The following is a 23,692-nucleotide window of genomic DNA, read 5'->3' as shown; positions in this document are numbered from 1 at the left end:
CTGTACTGAGCGGACCCTTGAGGCCCAACATCATTTTCAGACATTTATGAAGACCAGGTAAATGCTCCTTCTAATTGCAAACATGGCCCTTTATTTTCTCCACATATTTTGCTTCTTTATCCTTTGAAAGAAGTTTTTCTTTTTTTATACTTATTACTGTTTATGGACAGTGGTATAATATGAACCATTTGTTATTTATTTCTTTTTTTGCCTTTGTGGGAAATTCTATGGTGACCTGCGTGTCTCAACAGTTTGAACCTCTTCTTGGAAATGCAATGACTTTAGTGATCTATGGTCTTGTAAGTTTATGGTCACCATCCAAGATGTTTCTTTTTTTCTGACCTTATGTATATGTTCTATACATAACATATATGCTTATATCATAGATTTAACCACTGTCCTCATTGGACAGATTGAAAGCAGCAGAAGCCATTGGCTCCTGCTGCTGTCAATCAAATCTTGTGACACAGGAGCGGGGGGGGGGGGGGGGGGGGGGGGGGGGGGCTTCAGAGACCTGCTTGTCTGTGTCAATGGATGCAGCAGCAGGACTTGGGAGTGAGCAAGGGAAAGCGGCTTTCCTGATGAAGGGGAGGAGGCTGGAGCTCCGGCCGTGTACTCCAAAAAAGAAAGGATATGTGCTGCTCTGTGCAAAACGATTGCACAGAGCAGGTAAGTATAGGCATGTTTGTTATTTTTATTTCTTGTAAAACGAAGGTTTACAAACACTTGAATAAAAATGATCTTTCCCTTTATACAGCCCAGTACCTTGTTAAAGTCTTCAGCAGTAGCTCTCATCTCCTTCCAGGTTTTGTTAACCAACTGAATGCAGATACAAAAGAATTCTTCAAATGCCTTCTCATGAGTAAAGAACATGGGGTGGTAATCGTTACGGCCTTCATTAGCTACACAACAGAAAGATAGGCTTCTAAATACACTATCAGAGGAGTAAGCATCCAGCATGGTAATAAATGGGAAATGTTACTAGCGAATGTCATTATTCTTAGCATGGTAATGGATGAGAAATGTTACTAGCGAATGTCATTATACTTAGCATGGTAATAAATGGCAAATGTTACTATTGAATGTCATACTTAGCATGGTAATAAATGGGAAATGTTACTAGCGAATGTCATTATACTTAGCATGGAAATAAATGGGAAATGTTACTAGCGAATGTCATTATACTTAGCATGGTAATAAATGGGGAATATTACTAGCGTATGTCATTATACCTCGCATGGTATTATATAGGAAATGTTACTAGCGAATGTCATACTTAGCATGGTAATAAATGGGAAATGTTACTAGCGAATGTCATTCTACTTAGCATGTTAATAAATGGCAAATGTTACTATTGAATGTCATACTTAGCATGGTAATAAATGGGAAATGTTACTAGCGAATGTCATTCTACTTACGCAATTCTCCAACCTGAAGTATCTCACATAACATCTTAGTCAGTTCAATGGCGCTGCGTCCAAATGGACATTCATGCTTATCTTCCCTGCTGCTATTCTCCAACACAATCTGCAGAACACCAAAGTGCAACAAAAAGAACGTTTTATGGCTCACACAGTGAACAGAAACAGACAAGAGAAATTCACTCAAATTAAAAATGTAGAATACAAGTGAACAGCAAAAAAAATTGTTGGAAAAATAGAATGTGTCAGAATTATGAATATTGTATAATATCCAATATGTATCATCGACTTAAAGCGGGAGTCCGCTGAAAAAAAAAAAAATTAAAATCCAGCAGCTACAAATACTGCAGCTGCAGACTTTTAATATATGGACACTTACCTGTCCAGGGAGCCCGCGATGTCGGCAGCCGAAGCCGATCCATCCTTCGGCTCTCGGCTGCTGCCGCCGCCATCCTCGGTAAGGGAATAAGGAAGTGAAGCTGTGCGGCTTCACTTCCTGGTTCCCTACTGCGCATGCGCGAGTCGCGCTGCGTGTCCTCTCAGGTCCCTGCTGTGTTCTGGGACCTGTGTGTCTCCCAGAATACAGCAGGGTAGGACGGGGTAGGCGCCGGAGGTGGCAAAGGTGACTGCAAGCGCCGCGGTGATTTATGCCAGGAAGTGGGAGCAAATACCTGTATTAGACAGGTATCTGCTCCCTCCTCCCCCCCTGAAAGGTGCCAAATGTGACACTGGGGGGGGGGGGGGGGTTGGGGGAGTCCAAAAAGTGGAAGTTCCATTTTTGGGTGGAACTCCACTTTAATATGCCCCATATTTGGGAAGTGTAGGCCCCATAGGAGATGGTGCATTGACTGGGTGGTGGTGAGGAGGTCTACAATCCAGTTGTTTCTGACAGATGGATGGAAAGACAGGGGGAGGGGGTTAGAGGTGTATTAGAGGTATATTGAACTTGCTGGTTGTAAAATATGCAGCAGACTTTGGGGAATGTGGCTAAAGATAATATTGTACATTGTAGGTAAGACAGATGGCATAGAAATATTATACGACATGGGAATTTGCAGAGCTCATCACAAAGTTGTATCTGATGAAAGATAGAGACAAGGGTTTAAAGCAAAACTAAACCCATAAACAAAAAATGAAAATACTGCAGCTTACAATATTAGATGCGGTGGCAGCATTACATTTCCTTTTACAGGCTTTTTTCCTTTATTGTCACCTGGCAGTAACACACGTCCTGTCCGAGAGCGACAATACTAACCTACTATTCTGTATCTACGGAAGAACAGTATTTTCGCACCAGTCTGCCTCCTTGATTTGGACTACAAACACGACCTCCTCTCTTCATATTCTTTACATGGGAGAATTGAATTTGCAGCTCACAGAAGATGACAGGGAAGGCAGATAACCTTAAGATTTCAGTTTAGCGCACAGGAGGATACAAACACTGTATTTCTATTAGGATTAACAGCTATTTTTGTACTTGCAGAAAATGTTCTTAGTCTGAAATAGAAAAATAATGCATACACCACATCTTTTACCCTGAAAACAGAGGGTAAATTGTGCCTGTGTTATATGCCGATATCAGTTTTTGTTTTTTTTTTCCAATTGGGGGCGGGGATTAAGCAGTCTGCCCCGGGTTTCACCCATTGGGAGGGTGTCAGGCCGGCCGCCCCGCCTCTCCTGGCCCTGGGACAGCGCTGCCTGCATACTTTAAACTTCAGAAAAGCTTACTGCCAGCCCTTTCTCATATACCGTTCCTCCTGTGTCACTATCAATGTAAATCTAAGGCTCTAAATCCGCTCCACCTCCTCCTCCTCGAGTGTAGCTTTTTATTGGAGGAGGAGAGCGGTCATGTGACCATCAATGAAAGAGAGGAGAGAAGTCACATGACCGGGTCCACGGCGTTAATGGAGGTATTTAGAAGCTTTGATTTACAATGAGTGACACAGGAGGAGCGGTGTATGAGAAGGGGCTGGCAGTGATGTTTTCTATACTTTAGAGTATGCTAATAATGCTGTGCCAGGAGACTGGGGGTCTCCTGGGAGTGCAGAGGAGGAGGGGGGCTTTATAATGAAAGAAGTCTGTACTATGCGGGGATCTGTTTACTATGCAGGGGGTTGTGACGGGGGGGCTGTGTACTATGCCGGGGGTCTGTGTACTATGAGGGGGGGGTTGTGCACTATGCGGGGGTCTGTGTACTATGCGGGGGGGCTGTGTACTATGCAGGGGTCTGTGTGTACCATGCAGGGGGGGTCTGTGTGTACTATGCAGGGGGGGTCTGTGTGTACTATGCAGGGGGGGTCTGTGTGTACTATGCAGGGGTCTGTGTGTACTATGCAGGGGGGGTCTGTGTGTACTATGCAGGGGGGGTCTGTGTGTACTATGCAGGGGGTCTGTGTGTACCATGCGGGGGGCTCTGTGTACCATGCAGGGGGCTGTGAAAAGTTTTTTCCCTGAAACTTCCAGTTAAAGTTAAGGTGCGTGTACGCCGATAAATACGGTACTTTAAATTACATTGTGTTGGCGTTTGAGGAAGCAAAAGCTGCCGAAACTGAGTGGTGTTAGGAGATGGAGAGCATTGCAATCTTGAAAGAAAAGACAGCCTTGCACTGCATCAGACCTATACTACAGAGAAAGCAGGCAGAGAAGCTAAAGAGGAGATGCTCACTCTTCTTGGTTACAGCATGCTCAGTGCAGTGTAGAGGCTGTTCCCATGTTTCTATGGTGCATTAATGTTCCTCTAAAGTTCCTCTACTTTGAAGACAGAACTGACAGGGCTGTAACAAGACAGGAAGAAATATACTGGCCATATATCTGTAAAGATTTCAGATGTGGACTCGATTTTTATGTGGAGTAGAGGAATAAATGTAGGTTCTGTCCCACATACAGGCATATTAGGGCAGGTAGCAGCAGCAGCCTGTAGGCCCTTGAGTAAAGATCCCGAATCATGTTGGGAAGTGCATAGGTTATGAATGACTTGAATAGCTGAAAATGAAATGACACCAGGCTACTTCGGTTAGCAGCATAATGGTAATAGGCAGAATGGAAAAGCAGACCGAGTTCACCACCTCCTGGCTGCAAGTGGCAAATATAGTAAAAGTTTACCGACACATTTAGGATCTGCAGGTTCATTTTGAAAACAACCTCCCGAAAAATATTTAAGAGAGAAAAGTTCCTCTACTTTGAAGACAGAACTGACAGGGCTGTAACAAGACTCACCCGTACGTAGGTGTCCTGGTGGAATTTTGCTAGGTACAGCATATTGTCAAGAGCCAGCATACCCGGGGGTGTCTGAATGAAATCCAGAGCTGGGTTCACATGGTTCTGAAAGAGAAACATTTTATGTTATAGCTCCATAATCTAGTTCTATCAACAGCGCAGATCAGTGACCAAATCATTTCATTTGAACCTGGAGTTGAACCAAATCAGGGATGACCTGTGTTTATCAGGTGTTTACCACTCATTTACTTTGCAGGAAGAACCATCTACCTACTAAGAACAAAAAAGGGGTTAACTTAAACCCTTACCAGTTGCTTGCACATTCATTTATGGAGTTTATCCTCAATGACTGGCATCAGTAAAGTCTAAATAAAAGTATCCACATAATGATGGATTGTGGGGACAATGTATCTAGAATACATGGGTACTGATACATACAAGCTATGGGAGACAGACTATGCTTGCTTAAAGTGGAACTACCGTGATTTTTTTCATCTTTCCATCTATTAAATCTTCAGCCTAGGCTTATGACATCATGCACAGCTCTCTCTCACTCTTGTGAGTTTGCCAGGGAGGGAGGGGGGATGAGTCATAAAAGGGCCAATGAGAGCTGCAGAGCTGGAGGTGTGCTTCGGTGTGTCTATGTAGATCCAGGAAGTGAACAGGCAGCAGCTTCAGCTGCCCACAGTTAAAATCGCTGCAGCCAGACTCAGTGGAGGGAGATTTCTGCAGCATATTTGGCAAGTACAGAATCACAGTATATATAAAATAATATGCAAAGTGTGTTGGAGGGAAGCTTCAGAATGGCAAAGATGTTTTTATTACAATTTATGTGAGAAGACTGCAGTTCCTATTTAAATGCCTTACATGTTGTCATTACATATGAATATGAATGCAAAACACTTAAAATTAATAATAAAAAAAAGCTATGCATAAAAATGCACCAAAGCACAACTGACTGCAGGCACGTTTTTATGTGCATTTTAGTATACATGGGCCCTTGAACTGTGAGCATTCCATTGAAGAGGCTGATGTCAAGTGGTGGCTGATGCTCAAAATTTTTGGGGGGGCGCAAACAAACTGAAAAAATCTGAAACCCCCCCCCCCCCATCAATTACAGCCTCATTGTACCATCAATTGCAGCCACTGTGCCCATCAATTGCAGCCACTGTGCCCATCAACTGCTGCCATTGTGCCCATCAAACACAGCTAATGTGCCCATCAAATGCATCCACTGTTCAATACCAAATGCTGCCACTGTGCCATCAAATGCTGCCACTGTGCCCCATCAAATACAGCTACTGTGCCCATCTTATGCAGCCATTGTGCCCATCTTATGCAGCCACTGTGCCCATCATATGCGGCCTCACTGTGCCCCATCAAATGCAGTCTCACTGTGCCCCATCAAATGCAGCCTCACTGTGCCCCATCAAATGCAGCCTCACTGTGCCCCATCAAATGCAGCCTCACTGTGCCCCATCAAATGCAGCCTCACTGTGCCCCATCAAATGCAGCCTCACTGTGCCCCATCATATGCAGCCTCACTGTGCCCCATCAAATGCAGCCTCACTGTGCCCCATCAAAAGCAGCCTCACTGTGCCCCATCAAATGCAGCCTCACTGTGCCCCATCAAATGCAGCCTCACTGTGCCCCATCAAATGCAGTCTCACTGTGCCCATCATATGCAGCCTCACTGTGCCCCATCAAATGCAGTCTCACTGTGCCCCATCAAATGCAGCCTCACTGTGCCCCATCAAATGCAGCCTCACTGTGCCCCATAAAATGCAGCCTCACTTACCTTACAGGCAGCTCCGCTCAGGCCGTCTGTTCCACAGAGCTGCTGACGTCACTTATGGTTTCCCTCTTGAACAGGGAAACCTGAAGTAACCTCTTAACTTGAACAACAAAGCTCTCGCCCGTAGTAATACTACGGGCGGAAGCTGTTCAGCGTTTTGGAACGCGCCGCAAAGCAGGTCAAAAGCCTGTAAATGGAGCGCCTCATCTGCAATCTTGTGATTGCATTGACGTTGCGCCTCCCATAGTGCACTGTGTCCGGCGCCCAAAAACGATGAACTTGAAGATTTTTTTCTATTTTTTTAAGGGGCCTTTAAAAAAAAAAAAAAAAAAAAATTTTTTTTGTGCCTGCTGGGTGGGGGCACCCCCTATGGACAGGCCGCCACTGCTGATGTCAGAAGAGCAACTCATCAGAGCCTTCCATGTAACTCTGTGTAATTGCTCCCTCACTGGATTTAAACACTGCCGATTCTTCATCAATTGCAACAGGGTAGAGAGGGAAAAACACGTCACTGTCCACGCCAACGAGAGAGCAATTCTAAAGAGACTGGCCAGCAGTCTTTTATCGATCCTGATGCTAAAAGCCTGCCTGCCAGGGTTAAGATCGCTTGTGTGACATCAGCCATGGTATTCTTCATGGAATACTGGACAACGTGTCAGCACAATATAAATCTAATAAAATAATACATGGAACAATCCTGCAGCTCAAAACTGAATTAAATTAATGCCTATCCATCTCACAAGAGGCCACGGAATAAAACCGAATTATACTTTCTAATGTGCCTATTCTGTGAAGTCAAATGTATTTCCTATATTGAACCTAGAACTGAATGGGCAAGCAGCTACTATTTCTGCATACTATTATTCATACTGTTACCATGGCAATAGTCTAAGAATGATAAAATGTTAAATGTTAACATATGACCGCAGGAACAAGACGCGCAGGAAAGGTAAAAGGCAATGATGTACAACTCAACACTAAACGCACATACTTTGTAATAATTCAAGAATTGTTTTATAAACCTGTCAAAAGAACATGAATAATAACACATTTATATATATGAAACTAAGGAAAGATTCCTAGTGCATAGCAATAAAAATTGTGATTAATAACAACACCAGTAACGCATGCCCTAATCACTCTTATAGGGCATTCACTTACTGGGTTGCCACATTAACGAGGCATTACCCATAAGCACTTTCACTTATTGGAGAGGGTAATTTGCATACATTTCACAAGGAGCGCTGCCTGAAGTCATACGACCTATAAATTTCCCTCCGCTAAAAGATAAACTCTGGGATTAAAAAAAAAAATAAAACATATCCATGCAGTGCCCCCTCTACCCCCACTCCCCTGTACTGCTCAGTAAAACAGATGTTGAGGCAGAAGGTTTTTTTACCTTAGGGCTCTTTCACACGGGGGATCCGTATGTCCGTTTTTCATCCTTCCGTTTTCGGATGAAAAACGGACATACATGTATCCCTATGGAGCGTCGGATGTCAGCGGTGACATGTCCGCTGACATCCGACGCCGCACCGATCCGAAAAGTGTAACGGAGGAAAAACCTACTTTTCCATCCGTTTTCGGATCGGATCGGGTGACGACGGACACTACGGTCCGTCATCATCCGATCCCCCATAGGGGAGAGCGGCGCTCTGACAGGTCCGTAGCTGCACAGCGTGCAGCGATGGACCTGTCATCTTTCTGAGCCAGCGGGTGTTCACGGGGCGGATCATCACTGATCCGCCCCGTGTGAAAGAGCCCTTACTGAATTCAAAAAGTAAAAAACCTTCTGTGTGCAGCTCCCCCCGCAACCCCCCAAATACATACCCGAGACCGATCTCAATCCATCGATGTGCACGAGAGCCAAGGCTCTCTCGCTCCTCATTGGCTCAGATACAGCAGCAAGAACTGCTGTCAATCAGAGAGAGTGACGAAGGAGCAAGGGTAGGGACGAGGCCCACTCTGTGCGTCCTATGGACACAGAGCAGGGCTTGGAAGCGAGCATGCACAAATGCTCCCATAGCAAGCAACTTGCTATAGGGGCACTCAGCTAGTGGGTGGAGCTAGGAGCACAAGTGGTGGACCCAAGAAGATAAGGATTGGAGCTGCTCTGTACAAAACCGTTGCAAATACAGTGGAACCTTGGATTACAAGCATAATCTGTGCCAGGAGAATGCGTGTAATCCAAAGCACTCTTAAATCAAATCGAGTTTACCCATAGAAGTCAATGAAAACGAAGATAATTTATTCCATATTGACTTCTATTACATGCAATACCGCATGCAGCCAGAGGTGGGGGGGGGCACCGGAGAGCCTTGGAAATACTTGAGGACAGCTCGGCTGAACTTGGAAAGCCGAAACAGAGTATTTCCGAGTATTTCCGAATGGCTTTGAACCGTTCCGAGTGTCCCCAGCGCCCCAACACCTCTGGCCAAATGCGGTACTGCACACCCCATTAGCTTGAATTCTGCTTGTTTTGCGAGACAACACTCCCAACCCGAGTTAGAATCTAAAAACACTCGTTAGCCGCGTTACTCGTAAACCAAGGTTCCATTGTAACAGGTAAGTTATTTAATAAAATAAAAAACAAACCTTACAATCACTTTAAGTCTAGGAGTTGAGAAATAAGCGAATTCCTCACTCCCTGGGCAGCCGGCAATTTCCTGCTTGCGCCAACGCTCTGAGTCGTGGATGGGATTGAACTGCATTGCAAAGGACAATGTCCTGCATTGTACATGATGACGTCACAATGTGACCACCAGCCACAGCACAGAAAAGGCTTTGAGGGATCAGCCTCGCAGAAAGATTGCTGAGGCAAGGAAGTATTATAGCTTATTCCTCCACCCCCAGACTTAATGAGAATGTAACCCTTGTAATGCAAGGGAGACGCACTATAAGGGTCGGTTCACACTGGGGCGACTTGGGATCCGACTTGTACGCCCTCAAGTCGCCCCAAGTCGCCCCAGAAATAGATTCAATGGGAGTGAACGCTAGCGTCTTAATAGACACTACTGAAGTCGCTCCGACTTCAGAGCGTACTCCCTGTACTACTTTGATCCGACTTGGTAGGCGACCTGTACCATAGAAATCAATGGAAGTTGCCTCCAAGTCGGATCTCTCTGTAAAGTCAAGCGACTTTGCAGGGAAAACCCCTCCCTCCCCCCCTCCCTCCCAGAGAGCTGATTGCCCTGTGATTGGCCACAGCCGAAGTCGCCTGTCATGGAGGCGACTTCAAGTCGCCTTGTAATTTGCTGAAGTCGCGCTGAAGCCGCGGTACAAAGTCGCGCTGAAGTCGTGTTGCCCCTGTGTGAATCGAGCCTAAGGGTATCTTTTGTAAAAGAAATCCTGGCGTTCAGCTTTAAAGAAGATGCAACTCCTAAATGAACGATACCGAGTTTGTTGAAATAGTGTTTGCAATAAACAATTTACGTTTAAAAAAAAGAAAATGCTTGGCTTCACTTTTTTCTCATCTCTTGTTAAATCTCAGTGCTGCTGATCCCCTTGCAGCCTCTTTACAGCCACCTGTACATATACACTGAAGTGATGGCTGTATGGATGGGCTTCCTGATGGTGAAAACAGTGGATCATGCTTACATGTGTGTTGAAAGGACCATCTGTAGTCTCCATCGGGTGCCCATGTGAAATAATGACAGCACAAATTACACAGTGACAGAGTGTTGTCCCCATTTAACAGAAAGTGTCTGAACAAGTACGGTCCAGGGTTGCCAACCGCCAGTAAATTTACTGACAGTTTGTAAAAATCAGTGATTTTTTTTTTTACAACTGCCAGTAAATATCAGGAGCTGATAATTTCATGCTGTGTTGACTTTTTGAGTGTAAATCAAGCAAATTACTTTGTTATAGGAATTGTCAGTGTTTCCATATCAGGTTTGATATTCTGTTCAAATATTTACTGTCTAAGTTTTCCATAGGAGTTCTGTAGATTCTCAGGTTGTCAGTAAAAAAAAAAAAAAAAAAGAAAAAAAAAAAGAGTGCTCCACCAGTAAATTTTCCATGTTTTGTCAGTAAAAAATGCTGCGGGAGGTTGGCAACCCTGGTACGGTCATTGCATTGGTCATCGGGTATTATTTTAATAAAAGCTAGATTTAAAATTATTGAAAAGCACTTGAATATACTTTACCTTGTTAAAGCATATATGAGATTTTTGGGATTGACTTTACATCTACATTAACCACTTGTCAACCAGCCGCCGCAGTTTTACTGTGGCACAATGGCACGGCTGGGCGAGACGACATTATGTTACGTTGCTTCGCCCTGTGGCCACTTGGGGCGCGCACTGCTCGGCCCCGGAGCCGATGTGAGTGCCCGGCTGGCCGCAATGACCGCCGGGCCCCTGCGATCGCTCGTGGCACACACACAGATCCCGGTTCTCTGAGGGGAGAAGAGACTGGTCGTCTGTTCATACAGAGTATGAACAGCGATCTGTCATCTCCTCTAGACAGTCCCACCCCCCCCACAGTTAGAACACACTGAGAGAAAAGTTAACCCCTTGATCGCCCACTAGTGTTAACCCCTTCCCTGCCAGTGACATTTTCACAGTAATCAGTGCATTTTTATAGCACTGATCGCTGTATATGCCAATGGTCCCAAAAATGTGTCAAAAGTGTCCGATGCATCCGCCATAATGTCACAGTCCCGATAAAAATCGCAGATCGCCGCCATTACTAGTTAAAAAAAGAAATAGTACAAATGCCATAAAACTATCCCCTATTTTGTAGACGCTATAACATTTGCGCAAACCAATCAATATACGCTTATTGCGATTTTTATTACCAAAAATATGTAGAAGAATACATATTGGCCTAAACTGAGGAAAAAAAAATTTTTTTATATATTTTTGGGGGATATTTATTATAGCAAAAAGTAAAAAATATTGCGTTTCTTTCAAAATTGTCGCTCTTTCTTTCTTTCGCAAAGCATAAAAACAGCAGAGATGATCAAATACCACCAAAAGAAAGCTCTATTTGTGGGGGAAAAAGGACGTCAATTTTATTTGGGTGCAGCGCCACATGACCACGCAATTATCAGTTAAAGCGACGCAGTGCCGAATCACAAAAAAATGGCCTGGTCATTCAGCAGCCAAATCTTCCGGGGCTGAAGCAGTTAATAAAAGCTAGATTTAAAAATATTGAAAATCACTTGAATATACTTTACCGTGTTAAAGCATATATGAGATTTTTGGGATTGAGTTTACATCTACATTAAAGAGGAGTTCCAGTCAAAAAAATAAAAAATAAATAAAAGTCAGCAGCTACAAATACTGCAGCTGCTGACTTTTAATTGGACACTTACCTGTCCCTGGGTCCAGCGATGCGGGGGATCGAAGCCCCGCTCTTCTCCCCCTCCGTTCAGCGGCGCCGGCATTGCAACTGTGGGCGCCAGGCTGTGCCTCCACAGCCTGGCACCCACTGCGCATGCGCGAGTGGTGCCGAGCGCCGTGATTGGCCGCTCAGTCACCTGGGACCTGTAATGGGTCCCAGATGATTGACAGGAGGGAGGGAGCAGAGCTGAGCCCTTCCTGTGCCGAGGGGGAAGTGATGTCACCAGCCCAGGCACTGGAAGAGGCAGACTACGAGGGCCCCCCTAGCAACAGGCATTTAGAGGTGAGTAAAAAAAAAAAAAAATATCCAAATGTTTTTTTGTATTTTTTTTTAGGATTTTTCATGTAGTTTTTTTTTTTTTTTTTGGGTGGAACCCCACTTTAAATGACAAGAAAACCTGGACACTATTACCCAACTCTTAACATATACACAGGGCTACAATTTTACAATTTTTTTCTAGCCGTCTATATATAAAGAATGTGGGGAAAGGTTTGTACACTGAAAGCTTTGTGCAAACATAGGCAGCAAACTCACAGTGAAGCCCAGCATCTTGTAGTCCTTGCTGTACATGGCCTTGCGCTTTTCTGTCCCAGTGCCTGACACTCCGCTCCCATCGGTCTCTGCATCAAATGCAATTCTTCTTAATTCAAATATGATGTCTCTCTGGGCCTGAAAACGAAGAAAAATGGTTATATAAGAGACACTTTCTGGCAGTAACCCATAATACAGAAGTGAACAAGTTCTTCACCCTCCACGACTGCACATACCTACCTTCTTCTTGTCTCACAGCTACTTCAGTTGGACACCAGCAGCAAACAGAAATACATGATACTTCTGGGTATGGGAAGCATGTGACTCCCCCGTCTACTTACCACATGACAGTGAAGTTATGTCATGTCAGAGGACAGGAAATGTTTATCAGGCACCCAGCACTGTCCCATGGGACAGGGAACAGTCCTCGGCCTTGTGTAAGCGTTATGTAATTCAGGTCCTCTAACTTCCATTTGGTTTCTTCTCTCTTTATCCTAAGCAATGTGCTGTAGAGGAGGGCAGCAGTTAAGTACACCTGTTTCTTGGCCCTGAATGGTCAAACCACAGGTTTAAAATGCCTTGAAAAAGTATTCACACCCCTTGACATTTTCCACATTTTGTCATGTTGCAAGCAAAAACGTAAATGTATTTTATTGGGATTTTTTTATGTGATAGACCAATACGAAGTGGCACATAATTGTGAAGTGGAAGGAAAATGATAAATGTTTTTCAAAATGTTTTACAAATAAATATGTGAAAAGTGTGGCATATATTTGTATTCAGCCCCCCTGAGTCAATACTTTGTAGAACCGCCTTTCGTTGCAATTACAGCTGCAAGTCTTTTTGGGTATGTCTCTACCAGCTTTGCACATCCAGAGAGTGAAATGTTTGCCAATTCTTCTTTGCAAAATAGCTCAAGCTCTGTCAGATTGGATGGAGAGCATCTGTAAACAGCAATTTTCAAGTCTTGCCACAGAGTCTCAATTGGATTTAGGTCTGGACTTTGGCTGGGCCATTCTAACACATGAATATGTTTTGATCTAAATCATTCCATTGTACCTCTGGCTGTATGTTTAGGGTCGTTGTCCTGCTGGAAGGTGAACCTCTGCCCCAGGCTCAAGTCTTTTGCAGACTCGAACAGGTTTTCTTCTAAGATTGCCCTGTATTTGGCTCCATCCATCTTCCCATCAACTCTGACCAGCTTCCCTGTCCCTGCTGAAGAAAAGAATCCCCACAACATGATGCTGTCACCACGTTTCACGTGGGGATGGTGTGTTCAGGGTGATGTGCAGTGTTAGTTTTCCACCACACATAGCATTTTGCTTTTAGGTCAAAAAGTTCAATTTTGGTCTTATCTGACCAGAGTACCTTCTTCCACATGTGTCCCCCACATGGCTTCTCGCAAACTGCAAACGTGACTTCTTATGGCTTTCTTTCAACAATGTCTTTCTTCTTGTCACTCTTCCATAAAGGCCAGATTTGTGGAGTGCACAACTAATAGTTGTCCTGACCTGAGCTGTGGATCTCTGCAGATCCTCCAGAATTACTATGGGCCTCTTGGCTGCTTCTCTGATGCTCTCCTTGCCCGGCCTGTCAGTTTAGGTGGACGGCCATGTCTTGGTAGGTTTGCAGTTGTGCCATACTCTTTCCATTTTCGGATGATGGATTGAACAGTGCACCGTGAGATGTTCAAAGCTTGGAATATTTTTTTTATAACCTAACCCTGCTTTAAACTTCTCCACAACTTTATCCCTGACCTGTCTGGTGTGTTCATTGGCCTTCATGATGCTGTTTGTTCACTAAGGTTCTCTAACAAACCTCCGAGGGCTTCACAGAACAGCTGTATTTATACTCACATTAAATCACACACAGGTGGACTCTATTTACTAATTAGGTGACTTCTGAAGGCAATTGGTTGCACTAGATTTTAGTTAGGGGTATCAGAGTAAAGGGGGCTCAATACAAATGCACTCCACACTTTTCAGATATTTATTTGTAGAAAATATTGGAAAGTCATTTATCACTTTCCTTCCACTTCCCAATTATGTGCCACTTTGTGTTGGTCTATCACATAAAATCCCAATAAAATACATTTACGGTTTTGGTTGTAACATGATAAAATGTGGAAAACTTTAAGGGGTATGAATACTTTTTCAAGGCACTGTACTTTAAAGCTGAACTCCAGACAGATATAAGAGACACAAATTAATTCTACCCTGCAGTAACAGAGGAGGAAAGGGTCAAGACCTGTAAGTGTTTTTTGTTAAAAGGTTAGTTCAGCTCTACCAGACTCCCCCCCCCCCCCCAAAAAAAAAAAAAACTGCCGCAGGTAAGGGGTGTCTGTATATGAAAAGAAACTGTGCAGCTCTAACCAAAGTAAATAATGTCTTTGCTATAGGTAAAGGTTACTTATATACATCCCGAAGCCTGTCTAAAAAACTCCCAGAGATGGCATTATTCCGCCCTACCTTGTTGCTAGGATATTGCTCCAAGCCCATTGAAGACACTCAAAGCTGATTCAAACTCTCTCACATGCGCTCCCTCTCCCCTGTCACAGCAGCTCTAAGCTCAGAGATGCTGTAACAGGGGGGACAGTGAACCACACATTGGTAGGGTTTGAAAACTTGCCTCTGTGATGGTGAGCAGTAACAACTGGAAGTGTCTTAGCAACAAAACTGGACGGGGTGATGCCATCTCTGAGAGTTTATTTTTTGGTGAGGCTTTAGGACAGGGATATGCAATTAGCGGACCTCCAGCTGTTGCACAACTACAAGTCCCACTAGGCATAGCAAGACTCTGACAGCCACAAGCATGACACCCAGAGGCAGAGGCATGATGGGACTTGTAGTTTTGCAACAGCTGGAGGTCCGCTAATTGCATATCCCTGCTTTAGGAGGTACATAAATTGAGTAAAGGCATTATTTAACTATGGTCAAAGCTGCAGGTTGTTTTTATCTACAGGCTCCCTTTCCCTACACATGCAATGTTTTGATAAAGGTGAACTAAACCTTTAAATCTGGACATACACAGATTTCTCCATCCACACTAAACAGCAGGGATGGACAAATCTCACCTGCTGCTAGAGCCAGCTGTCAGAATAGCTGAACAGTGCCTGGATGTGATTGGATGCAGGCGTTATTCGGCCAACAATTTTCCACCCAACTCCTTTAACAAAAGTGACTGAACAATCGACTTTCGTCAAGCCAGGTGGTGCCACAACTGCATTACTGGCTCAAATTTCAGCTGATTCAGCATGAATCTGTCAACATATGAACAGAGTATGATGGCCTTAAAGGAGAAGCTTGGGGTTATGGAAAAAACAAACCTTCATACTCACCTCTATGCTGCAGCATCAGTGTGATGCTGCAGCTGTCCCACATCAGCTCTAAGACAGAGAACTGAGTGATCACCCAGCTCTCGGTCTGCTCGGAATAAAGAGCAGTGACCGTCAGTCACCACTTTCTGCTCTGCTCCTCCAGCGCTCACTGGAGTGCCGGGCACAAGAGGAGGCGGGTGCAGCTGGCTTTGGTTCTCAGCCATGCGCTGAGGGCTGTCAATCAGGGAGCTGGGTGGATTCGGACATCACAGTTGGGATCCCTTCAGAGTCTGGCAGGGCACTGTGATCTCAGCTGATAGCGGGCAATAACCCAATATCTGCTGACTCTGGGTCACAGGAGAGAAAATAAAGTGCAGTCCTGTGACCCACAAGAAAAGTATGACCATACCTTGCTTTTAACAGTTTCGAAACAAAATCAGGTCTCTTGTCCTGTAAGACAGGTCTGTACTGTGTGACACAAATACAAATCCTTTGGCAGGTAATATGTATTTCTTCAGTGTATTTGATTTGCCAGGAGTTTAACTTTAAAGTGGTTGTAAACCTGTTTAAAAAAATCCTGAAAAAAAAAAACCTGCAAGACAAAGGCATAATGAGCTAGTATGCATAGCATACTAGCTCATTATGAATTACTTACCTGAGATCGAAGCCCCCGCAGTGGTCCTCGTTTACCAATCCGGCGGCTGACATCTCCACGGGGGTTACTTACGGGTATTGTGGTTCCAGCGCTGTGATTGGCTGGAGCCGTGATGACGTCACGCATGCACGCAGGAGCCGCCGGTGACGGCACAGTACAACTGAAGCAACGGCACGTACGCGCCGTTGCTTCAGTTTGCCTAAGTGAGCATGTACCGATGACATTGGCACATGCAAATACAGGGATATCTCCTAAACCGCTCAGTGTAGTTACAGGTAAGCCTAATTATAGGCTTGCCTGTAGTATAAAGTGGTTGTAAAGGGTTTACAACCACTTTAAGCAGACCCCATAAAATCAAAAGTAAGTGCACACAAACATGTATTCTGAAGTTTTGTTAATTTGAAATTCCATCTAGTCCAAGGAAAGTTCCCTTACTCTTCACAACGCTTTAACAAAGAAACCGGTGTTTAATACACGGAAAGCTTGCATAAACAGTTAAACAAATGCACAAAAATGTGTATTAATGCATTCAGTAACAAGCTATAAAAATAAAAATTACTGCCCACATATACTGTAAGTATGAAAAGGCCTTTAGTCTCTCAAAGCTGATCTGAGCAACGAATGAAGTCAAATGTTAAAGCGATAGTAAACACCATTTGGACACTTGTACCTACAGGCAAGCTTATAATAAAGCTTACATGTAAGCACAAGGAATATCTCCTAAATGTGCACCATTTAGGGGATAGTTGTTGTTTCTACAGCCGGTGACATCACCAGCACATCCGCTCTGAAAGAATGGCATACTCCATGCTGTCCCTTCAGAGCTCTGTGCCAAAGCTGTGACTCGCATGCGTTTGCACGAAAGAGACATTATCGCGGTTTGGCCATTCAAACGGCCTGAGCCCGCAAACCCGAAAGGAAGAGTGAAGATGGAAGCCCTGTCAGCACTAACAACGCGCCACTGGAGGGCTTCGTTTTAAAGCAAGTCTTTCATAATGTGCTAGTATGCAATGCATACTAGCACATTATGATATTACCCTGCAGGAGGTTTTTTTTTTTCTTAGGTGAAAATTTACTACCACTGATCCTAAAGACCGCTTTAAAATTCATAATCCCATAACTAAACACTTCTTATCTCTCTGGGATAAACTAAAAACCAAATATCAGTTACAATCTCCACACAATCCTCTCCTTTCTTTTATCAGAAATCCGGCCTTTTATCCGGCATGGATCTACCCAAATTCTTTTAAAGCTTGGACAACATCAGGCATTCAGACACTAAATGACTTCATAGCATCTAAATCATTCCTTTCATTCCCATCGCTTAGAGAAAAATATGATCTACCAAACTCTGAGATATTTAGATATCTCCAAATCAAAAATTTCTATACACCATTCCTAAAGGGGGATACACCATTATCCCAATTATCCATTTTTGAATCAATCTGTACAAAAGATCCATTTGCTAAAGGTACAATTTCATCACTTTATAATCAATTATATGGAGTAGCAAATCTTAATAGACCCTCTTACGTTCAGAGGTGGGAGGAGGACCTGGGACGAACTTTAGAAGACACGGACTGGTCTAATATATGGCTCACATCTAAGTCATCTTCACCCAACATCTTAGCACTGGAGACAAATTATAAAGTCCTAACTCTCTGGTACCTTGTACCCACTAGAGTGGCAAAATATTCACCTAATACCTCAGCTCTTTGTTTTCGAGGATGCCCAGAAATAGGCACATATTTACACATATGGTGGACATGCCCAGTAATCCAAACCTTCTGGAAGGAAGTCTTCGTGATTGCATCTAAAATATTTAAAAAAATAATACAACCAGATCCATATTTAACTTTACTTAATCTAAAACCGGAATGGTTAACACTCTCTCAATTCAAACTTATGATCCAACTAATAACGGCTGCAAAACAAACAGTGGCCAAGGCATGGAAATCTCCTACATTGGTACTAGCAGAAACAATTCACAGAATGAATAATACAATGTCCCATGCTAAGATGGTAGCCATCGATCAAAACCAAATTCCAAAATTTGAAAAACTTTGGCATCCTTGGATAAAACAACAGTTCCTGTCAAACTTCAATGACTCTGTCCTGTTGCCATGGTAACAGATTAAATGACTTACAGAGACACCCATTCTAAGGCTTCAAAGAGAACTAAAAAGAATAATAAACTGACGAGCGGGACAACCTTGTGGACCATACCTCTACCTTTCAACCCTTTTTCTTCTTTCTCTTTCCTTTTCTCCACCTTACGATTAAAGCTCATTATCAGAATTTATTTGACCTATATACACTCTACCTGTAAACAATATGTATAGTAGGTATAAATCATTTAAATACCTACAAAAGTAACTAAGGAAATGATATATATCTTTAATTTAGGTTTACGTGAACCCAATGTTTAATATTTGAAATTTCATGATATTTACCTATATAAACCCTACTGTAAAACAATGAGCTTACTTTATAGATCCTTGTAAACTTACTTTATGTATCTTTATAACATTGTATACTCAATAAACTTCTTTTGACAAGGAAAATTTACTACCACTTTAAGCGAGCTTTGAGTTTGCAATTTCACAAGGGACAGGTTTTTCTGAATCCTGGTCTCAACTATAAAAAGATTCTGATAATAAGGACTTCATGTTACTCAGAGAAACTAATCAGATCTTTCCTTTTCTAACCTGTAGGTGGAAATAAGAGCTAGAATCTGTGTGACTGTTTTAGGCCCCTTTTACACCAGTGGATCAATTGGGTCCATCTGTCCATTTTTCAGGCGAACCCGATCAGACCACACGTTGTTCTCTATGGGACGGCGGATGTCAGCGGATGTGTCCGTTGTCACCAACCCGCATCCCATTCGGTCCGCTAAAAACAGACGGATGAGGACCCGTTCCTCATCCATCCAGTGGATCGGAGATAAATCCGTTTCCATCTGACAGCCCCATAGAAAACAGCAGGCTGTGTCCGTGTCCGCTCTGCATAGTGGAGTGGACACGGACCTGTCATCCGCCTGCTCAGAGGGGATCAGCAGAGAGATCCCCCACTGAGCAGGAGGATATGCTTTGAGGGATTCCGCCATGTCTTAATTAGACATTTCCAAATCTACATCCTGTTCTCAGTCACATGAGTTTAGAGATGAATAAATGGATTCGTTTTTCACCTGGTCATTGGGGTCCATTTTGGTCATCATCCGCTCCTCTAAGAGGTTAAAGGTTAGTACTTGGAGGACATAGAGCTGATGTGCCATCTCTGTTTTAATGGGCCGATTTCCTCGTATAATATGCTGTGGAAACAGGACAGAGGCATTACTATACCATAGGGAGAAACATTACCTTAGTAGATAAGTGAGACACTGAAACAGCCTATATTTTAAAGTGGACGTGTCATTTCATGGTTACAGAGTTACATAGTAGGTGAGGTTGAAAAAAGACACAAGTCCATTAAGTCCAACCTATGTGTGTGATTATGTGTCAGTATTACATTGTATATCCCTGTATGTTGCGGTCATTCAGGTGCTTATCTAATAGTTTCTTGAAACTATCAATGCTCCCCGCTGAGAAGAAGGGAATTCCACATCCTCGCTGCTCTTCAGTAAAGAACCTTCTACGTAGTTTAAGGTTAAACCTCTTTTCTTCTAATTGTAATGAGTGGCCACGAGTCTTGTTAAACTCTCTTATGAGAAAAAGTTTTATCCCTATTGTGGCGTCACCAGTACGGTATTTGTATATTGAAATCATATCCCCTCTCAAGCGTCCTTCTCCAGAGAGAATAAGTTCAGTGCTCGCAACCTTTCAATTAAAGACCCATTACAGTGCACCGTATATGCTGCAGATACATAGACTAGAGCACTTTTGGAGGTATTACTGAATTAGGGTTGAAATTAAGCTTCAATCTCTGTACTAATTCAGCCATACCATATAAGTGCACCTGTAGCTTAAAAAAAAAAAAAAAAAAAAGAGCCAAGTCAGCTTTATGACCAAAATGGAGACCCTGGAGGTCTCCATAGATCAGGGGTCTCAAACTAGTGGCCCTCCAGCTGTTGCGAAACTACAAGTCCCATCATGCCTCTGCCTGTGGGAGTCATGCTTGTAACTGTCTGCCTTGCAATGCCTCATGGGACTTGTAGTTTTGCAACAGGGCCACCAGTTTGAGAGCCCTGCCGTATATACCCGCGCATCATCAGGAGCACCGAAACCTGAAACACTCTCATATGCAAATTACAACTTTTTTAAGTGATGTTGATGAATCTGCAAACCCCTCTCGCACCTCCCTGCTAGTCACCAAGAATACCTATTGCAGGTATTGACGGAAGTGTTGGAATTTTAATATTGGGGCGCCCAGATGTTTCAGGACTCTTTCCATTTAGCTTGTTTTTAGAAGTGATAGATGTACTTTGCTTCCATGCCCAGAGCAGGGGCTACAATGGGGACAGGTGTTATGTACAGTATGTATGACTTATAGTGATGTCATGTGATGCTGGACTGTAAACTGTACAAATGAAAACCCGGAAAAGGGAAAAAGGTGGAATAAGAGCAATGCCTGCAACTCTGCCTCAATGTAACCCATTACTGTTTTCATAGAACATGTGAAGAGAAGAAAGCTGCAGCTGTTTATAATAAATCTTATACCTGACAGTTCCAAAATATCAAAATATGTTAAAATCTTTATTAATGAAAGCACCAGTTACAGCATCACAGCATCCCACAACCTCTAGCAGTAGCACCCCATTATATTGTTTTCATGATTCCTGAGCAGAGCAGGGGGAGGCAAGTGTGTGATACTGGGGAGAGGCTGGGCATCGGGGTAAAGTTTTTACTTAGCTGTACATTACGGCTGTACACCACTTAAGGAGCAGGCCTATTTTTCAAACTTGTTGTTTACAATATAAAATCATTTTTTTTTTTTTGCTAGAAAATTACTCAGAACCCCCCAAACATTATATATTTTTTTCAGACCCCCTAGAGAAAAAAATGGCGGTGGTTGCAATACTTGTCACACTGTATTTGCGCAGTGGTCTTACAAACGCAATTTTTTTTTTTGGAAAAAATACAGTTGAGTTAAGAAAACAGTTGAGTTAGCCCAATTTTTTAAAATATTTTGAAAGATAATGTTACGCTGAATAAATTGATACCCAGCATGTCATGCTTCAAAATTGCGCCCGCTTGTGGAATGGCAACAAACTTTGACACTTAAAAATCTCCATAGGCGACGTTTAAAAATTTCTACAGGTTACCAGTTCCGAGTTACAGGAGGTCTTTTGCTAGAATTATTGCTCTCGCTCTAACGATTGCTGCGATATCTCACATGTGTGGTTTGAACACTGTAGACATATGCGGGCACGACTTACGTATGCGTTTGCTTCTGCATGTCGGGACAAAATTGTTTAAATTTTGTTTATTTTTTTCTTCTTTATTTTACTTTTTATTTTTACACTGTCCCTTTAAAAAAAATGGATTGGATTGCTTTTATTCCTATACTACAAGGAATGTAAACATCCCTTGTAATAGAAAAAAAGTAGGACAGGACCTCTTAAATGTGAGATCTGGGGTCAAAAAGACCTCACATCTCACATTTACACTTAAATGCAATATAAAAAAAAAAAAAAAAAAAAAAGCAAAAAAAAAAAAGTCCCACTTTTATCTTAAAGCGGACCGCCTGCCATTTAAAGTGGAGTTCCACCCACTTTTACAACTCTTCAGCATCCCTCACTAAACTGTGCACTGTAAACAAATTGGATATTTTTTTTTTCTTTTTTTCTCAGCACCTACTGTATATCTGCTGTATTCATTTTTCACTTCCTCCTCCCTGGCCGCGGCCCATCGCATCATTTCCTGTTAGCAATGCCTTCTGGGAAGGGGCGGCAACTTCCTCTGAAACTGCCATTGCTATGGAAACCTGACCTGAAACCTATTACACTGCTTGTGCTGCACTGAGCATGTGCGAGATCTGCAAGGATGAGATCCAGGAAGAAATACAGTCTGGCTTCAGATGCCCACACTTAAGATGGCCACGGCCAGTGCTGGGACAAGGCCATTTGGTGCCCAGGGCGAAGATGGCAAACTGCGCCCCCCCCCCCCCCGTTTTTCATTCAGATATCCCCGCACAAAGTCAAGGACGTCGTATGACAACCGGCGGGTGGGAAGTGGTTAAAATGCATTTTTTTTTAACACAAAGTTGTCCATTTATACAATATTTCTAACACATAACATGTACATACCAAAAATGACACCCCAAAATAGATTCTCCTACTCCTCCTGAGTACGGCGATACCACATGTGTGAGACTTCCACAGCCTGGCCACAAACAGAGGCCGAGCATGGCTGGGTATAACTGAGCATGGCTGGGTATCACCGAGTATTGCAGACTATGGCTGGATATGGAAGGGTATGGCTGGGTATCACAGAGTATTGCAGAGTATGGCGGGGTATTGCAGAGTATGGCAGGGTATTACAGAGTATGGCGGGGTATTGCAGAGTACGGCAGGGTATCGCCGAGTATCAGAGGGTATTGCAGGGTATTGCATGGTATTGCAAAGTATTGCAGAGTATTGCTGGGTATTGCGGGGTATTGTGGGGTATTGCAGGGTATTTAGGGGTATTGTGGGGTATTGCAGGGTATTTAGGGGTATTGCGGGGTATTGCACAGTATTGTGGGGTATTGCAGAGTATTGCACAGTATTGTGGGGTATTGTAGAGTATTGCACAGTATTATGGGGTATTGCAGAGTATTGCACAGTGTTGCAGGGTGTTGCAGAGTATTGCACAGTATTGCACAGTATTGTGGGGTATTGCAGAGTATTGCACAGTGTTGCAGGGTGTTGCAGAGTATTGCACAGTATTGTGGGGTATTGCACAGTATTGCACAGTGTTGCAGGGTATTGCAGAGTATTGCACAGTATTGTGGGGTATTGCACAGTATTGCACAGTGTTGCAGGGTATTGCAGAGTATTGCACGGTATTGTGGGGTATTGCAGAGTATTGCACAGTATTGTGGGGTATTGCAGAGTATTGCACGGTATTGTGGGGTATTGCAGGGTATTGCACGGTATTGTGGGGTATTGCAGAGTATTGCACAGTATTGTGGGGTATTGCAGGGTATTGCACGGTATTGTGGGGTATTGCAGGGTATTGCACAGTATTGTGGGGTATTGCAGAGTATTGCACAGTATTGTGGGGTATTGCAGAGTATTGCACAGTGTTGCAGGGTGTTGCAGAGTATTGCACAGTATTGCACAGTATTGTGGGGTATTGCAGAGTATTGCACAGTGTTGCGGGGTATTGCAGAGTATGGCGGGGTATCGCCGAGTATCACAGAGTATATCTGGGTATTGCACAGTATTGTGGGGTATTGCAGAGTACTGCACAGTGTTGCGGGGTATTGCAGAGT

The 23,692-nt window shown here is 43.4% G+C and overlaps 1 protein-coding gene across 3 annotated transcripts in view; it reads right to left on the bottom strand.

Annotated features, from left to right (window-relative positions):
• Positions 1-23,692, bottom strand: part of ELMO2 (engulfment and cell motility 2) — a 155,084-nt gene that overhangs the window by 11,277 nt on the left and 120,115 nt on the right. For all 3 annotated transcript variants that reach the window (XM_073606296.1, XM_073606298.1, XM_073606297.1), the window contains 5 exons: positions 19,467-19,589; positions 12,312-12,446; positions 4,638-4,742; positions 1,419-1,527; positions 766-902 (listed from right to left, as the gene is read on the bottom strand). In XM_073606296.1, the coding sequence (XP_073462397.1) occupies positions 766-902; positions 1,419-1,527; positions 4,638-4,742; positions 12,312-12,446; positions 19,467-19,589 (609 nt within the window). The remainder of the gene's footprint in view (positions 1-765; positions 903-1,418; positions 1,528-4,637; positions 4,743-12,311; positions 12,447-19,466; positions 19,590-23,692) is intronic.

This window comes from Aquarana catesbeiana, linkage group LG12 (assembly GCF_042186555.1).
Source record: "Aquarana catesbeiana isolate 2022-GZ linkage group LG12, ASM4218655v1, whole genome shotgun sequence".
Lineage (NCBI taxonomy): Eukaryota > Metazoa > Chordata > Amphibia > Anura > Ranidae > Aquarana > Aquarana catesbeiana.
The sequence above is the reverse complement of the archived record's forward strand: the minus strand, read 5'-3'. Positions and strand labels throughout refer to the sequence as shown.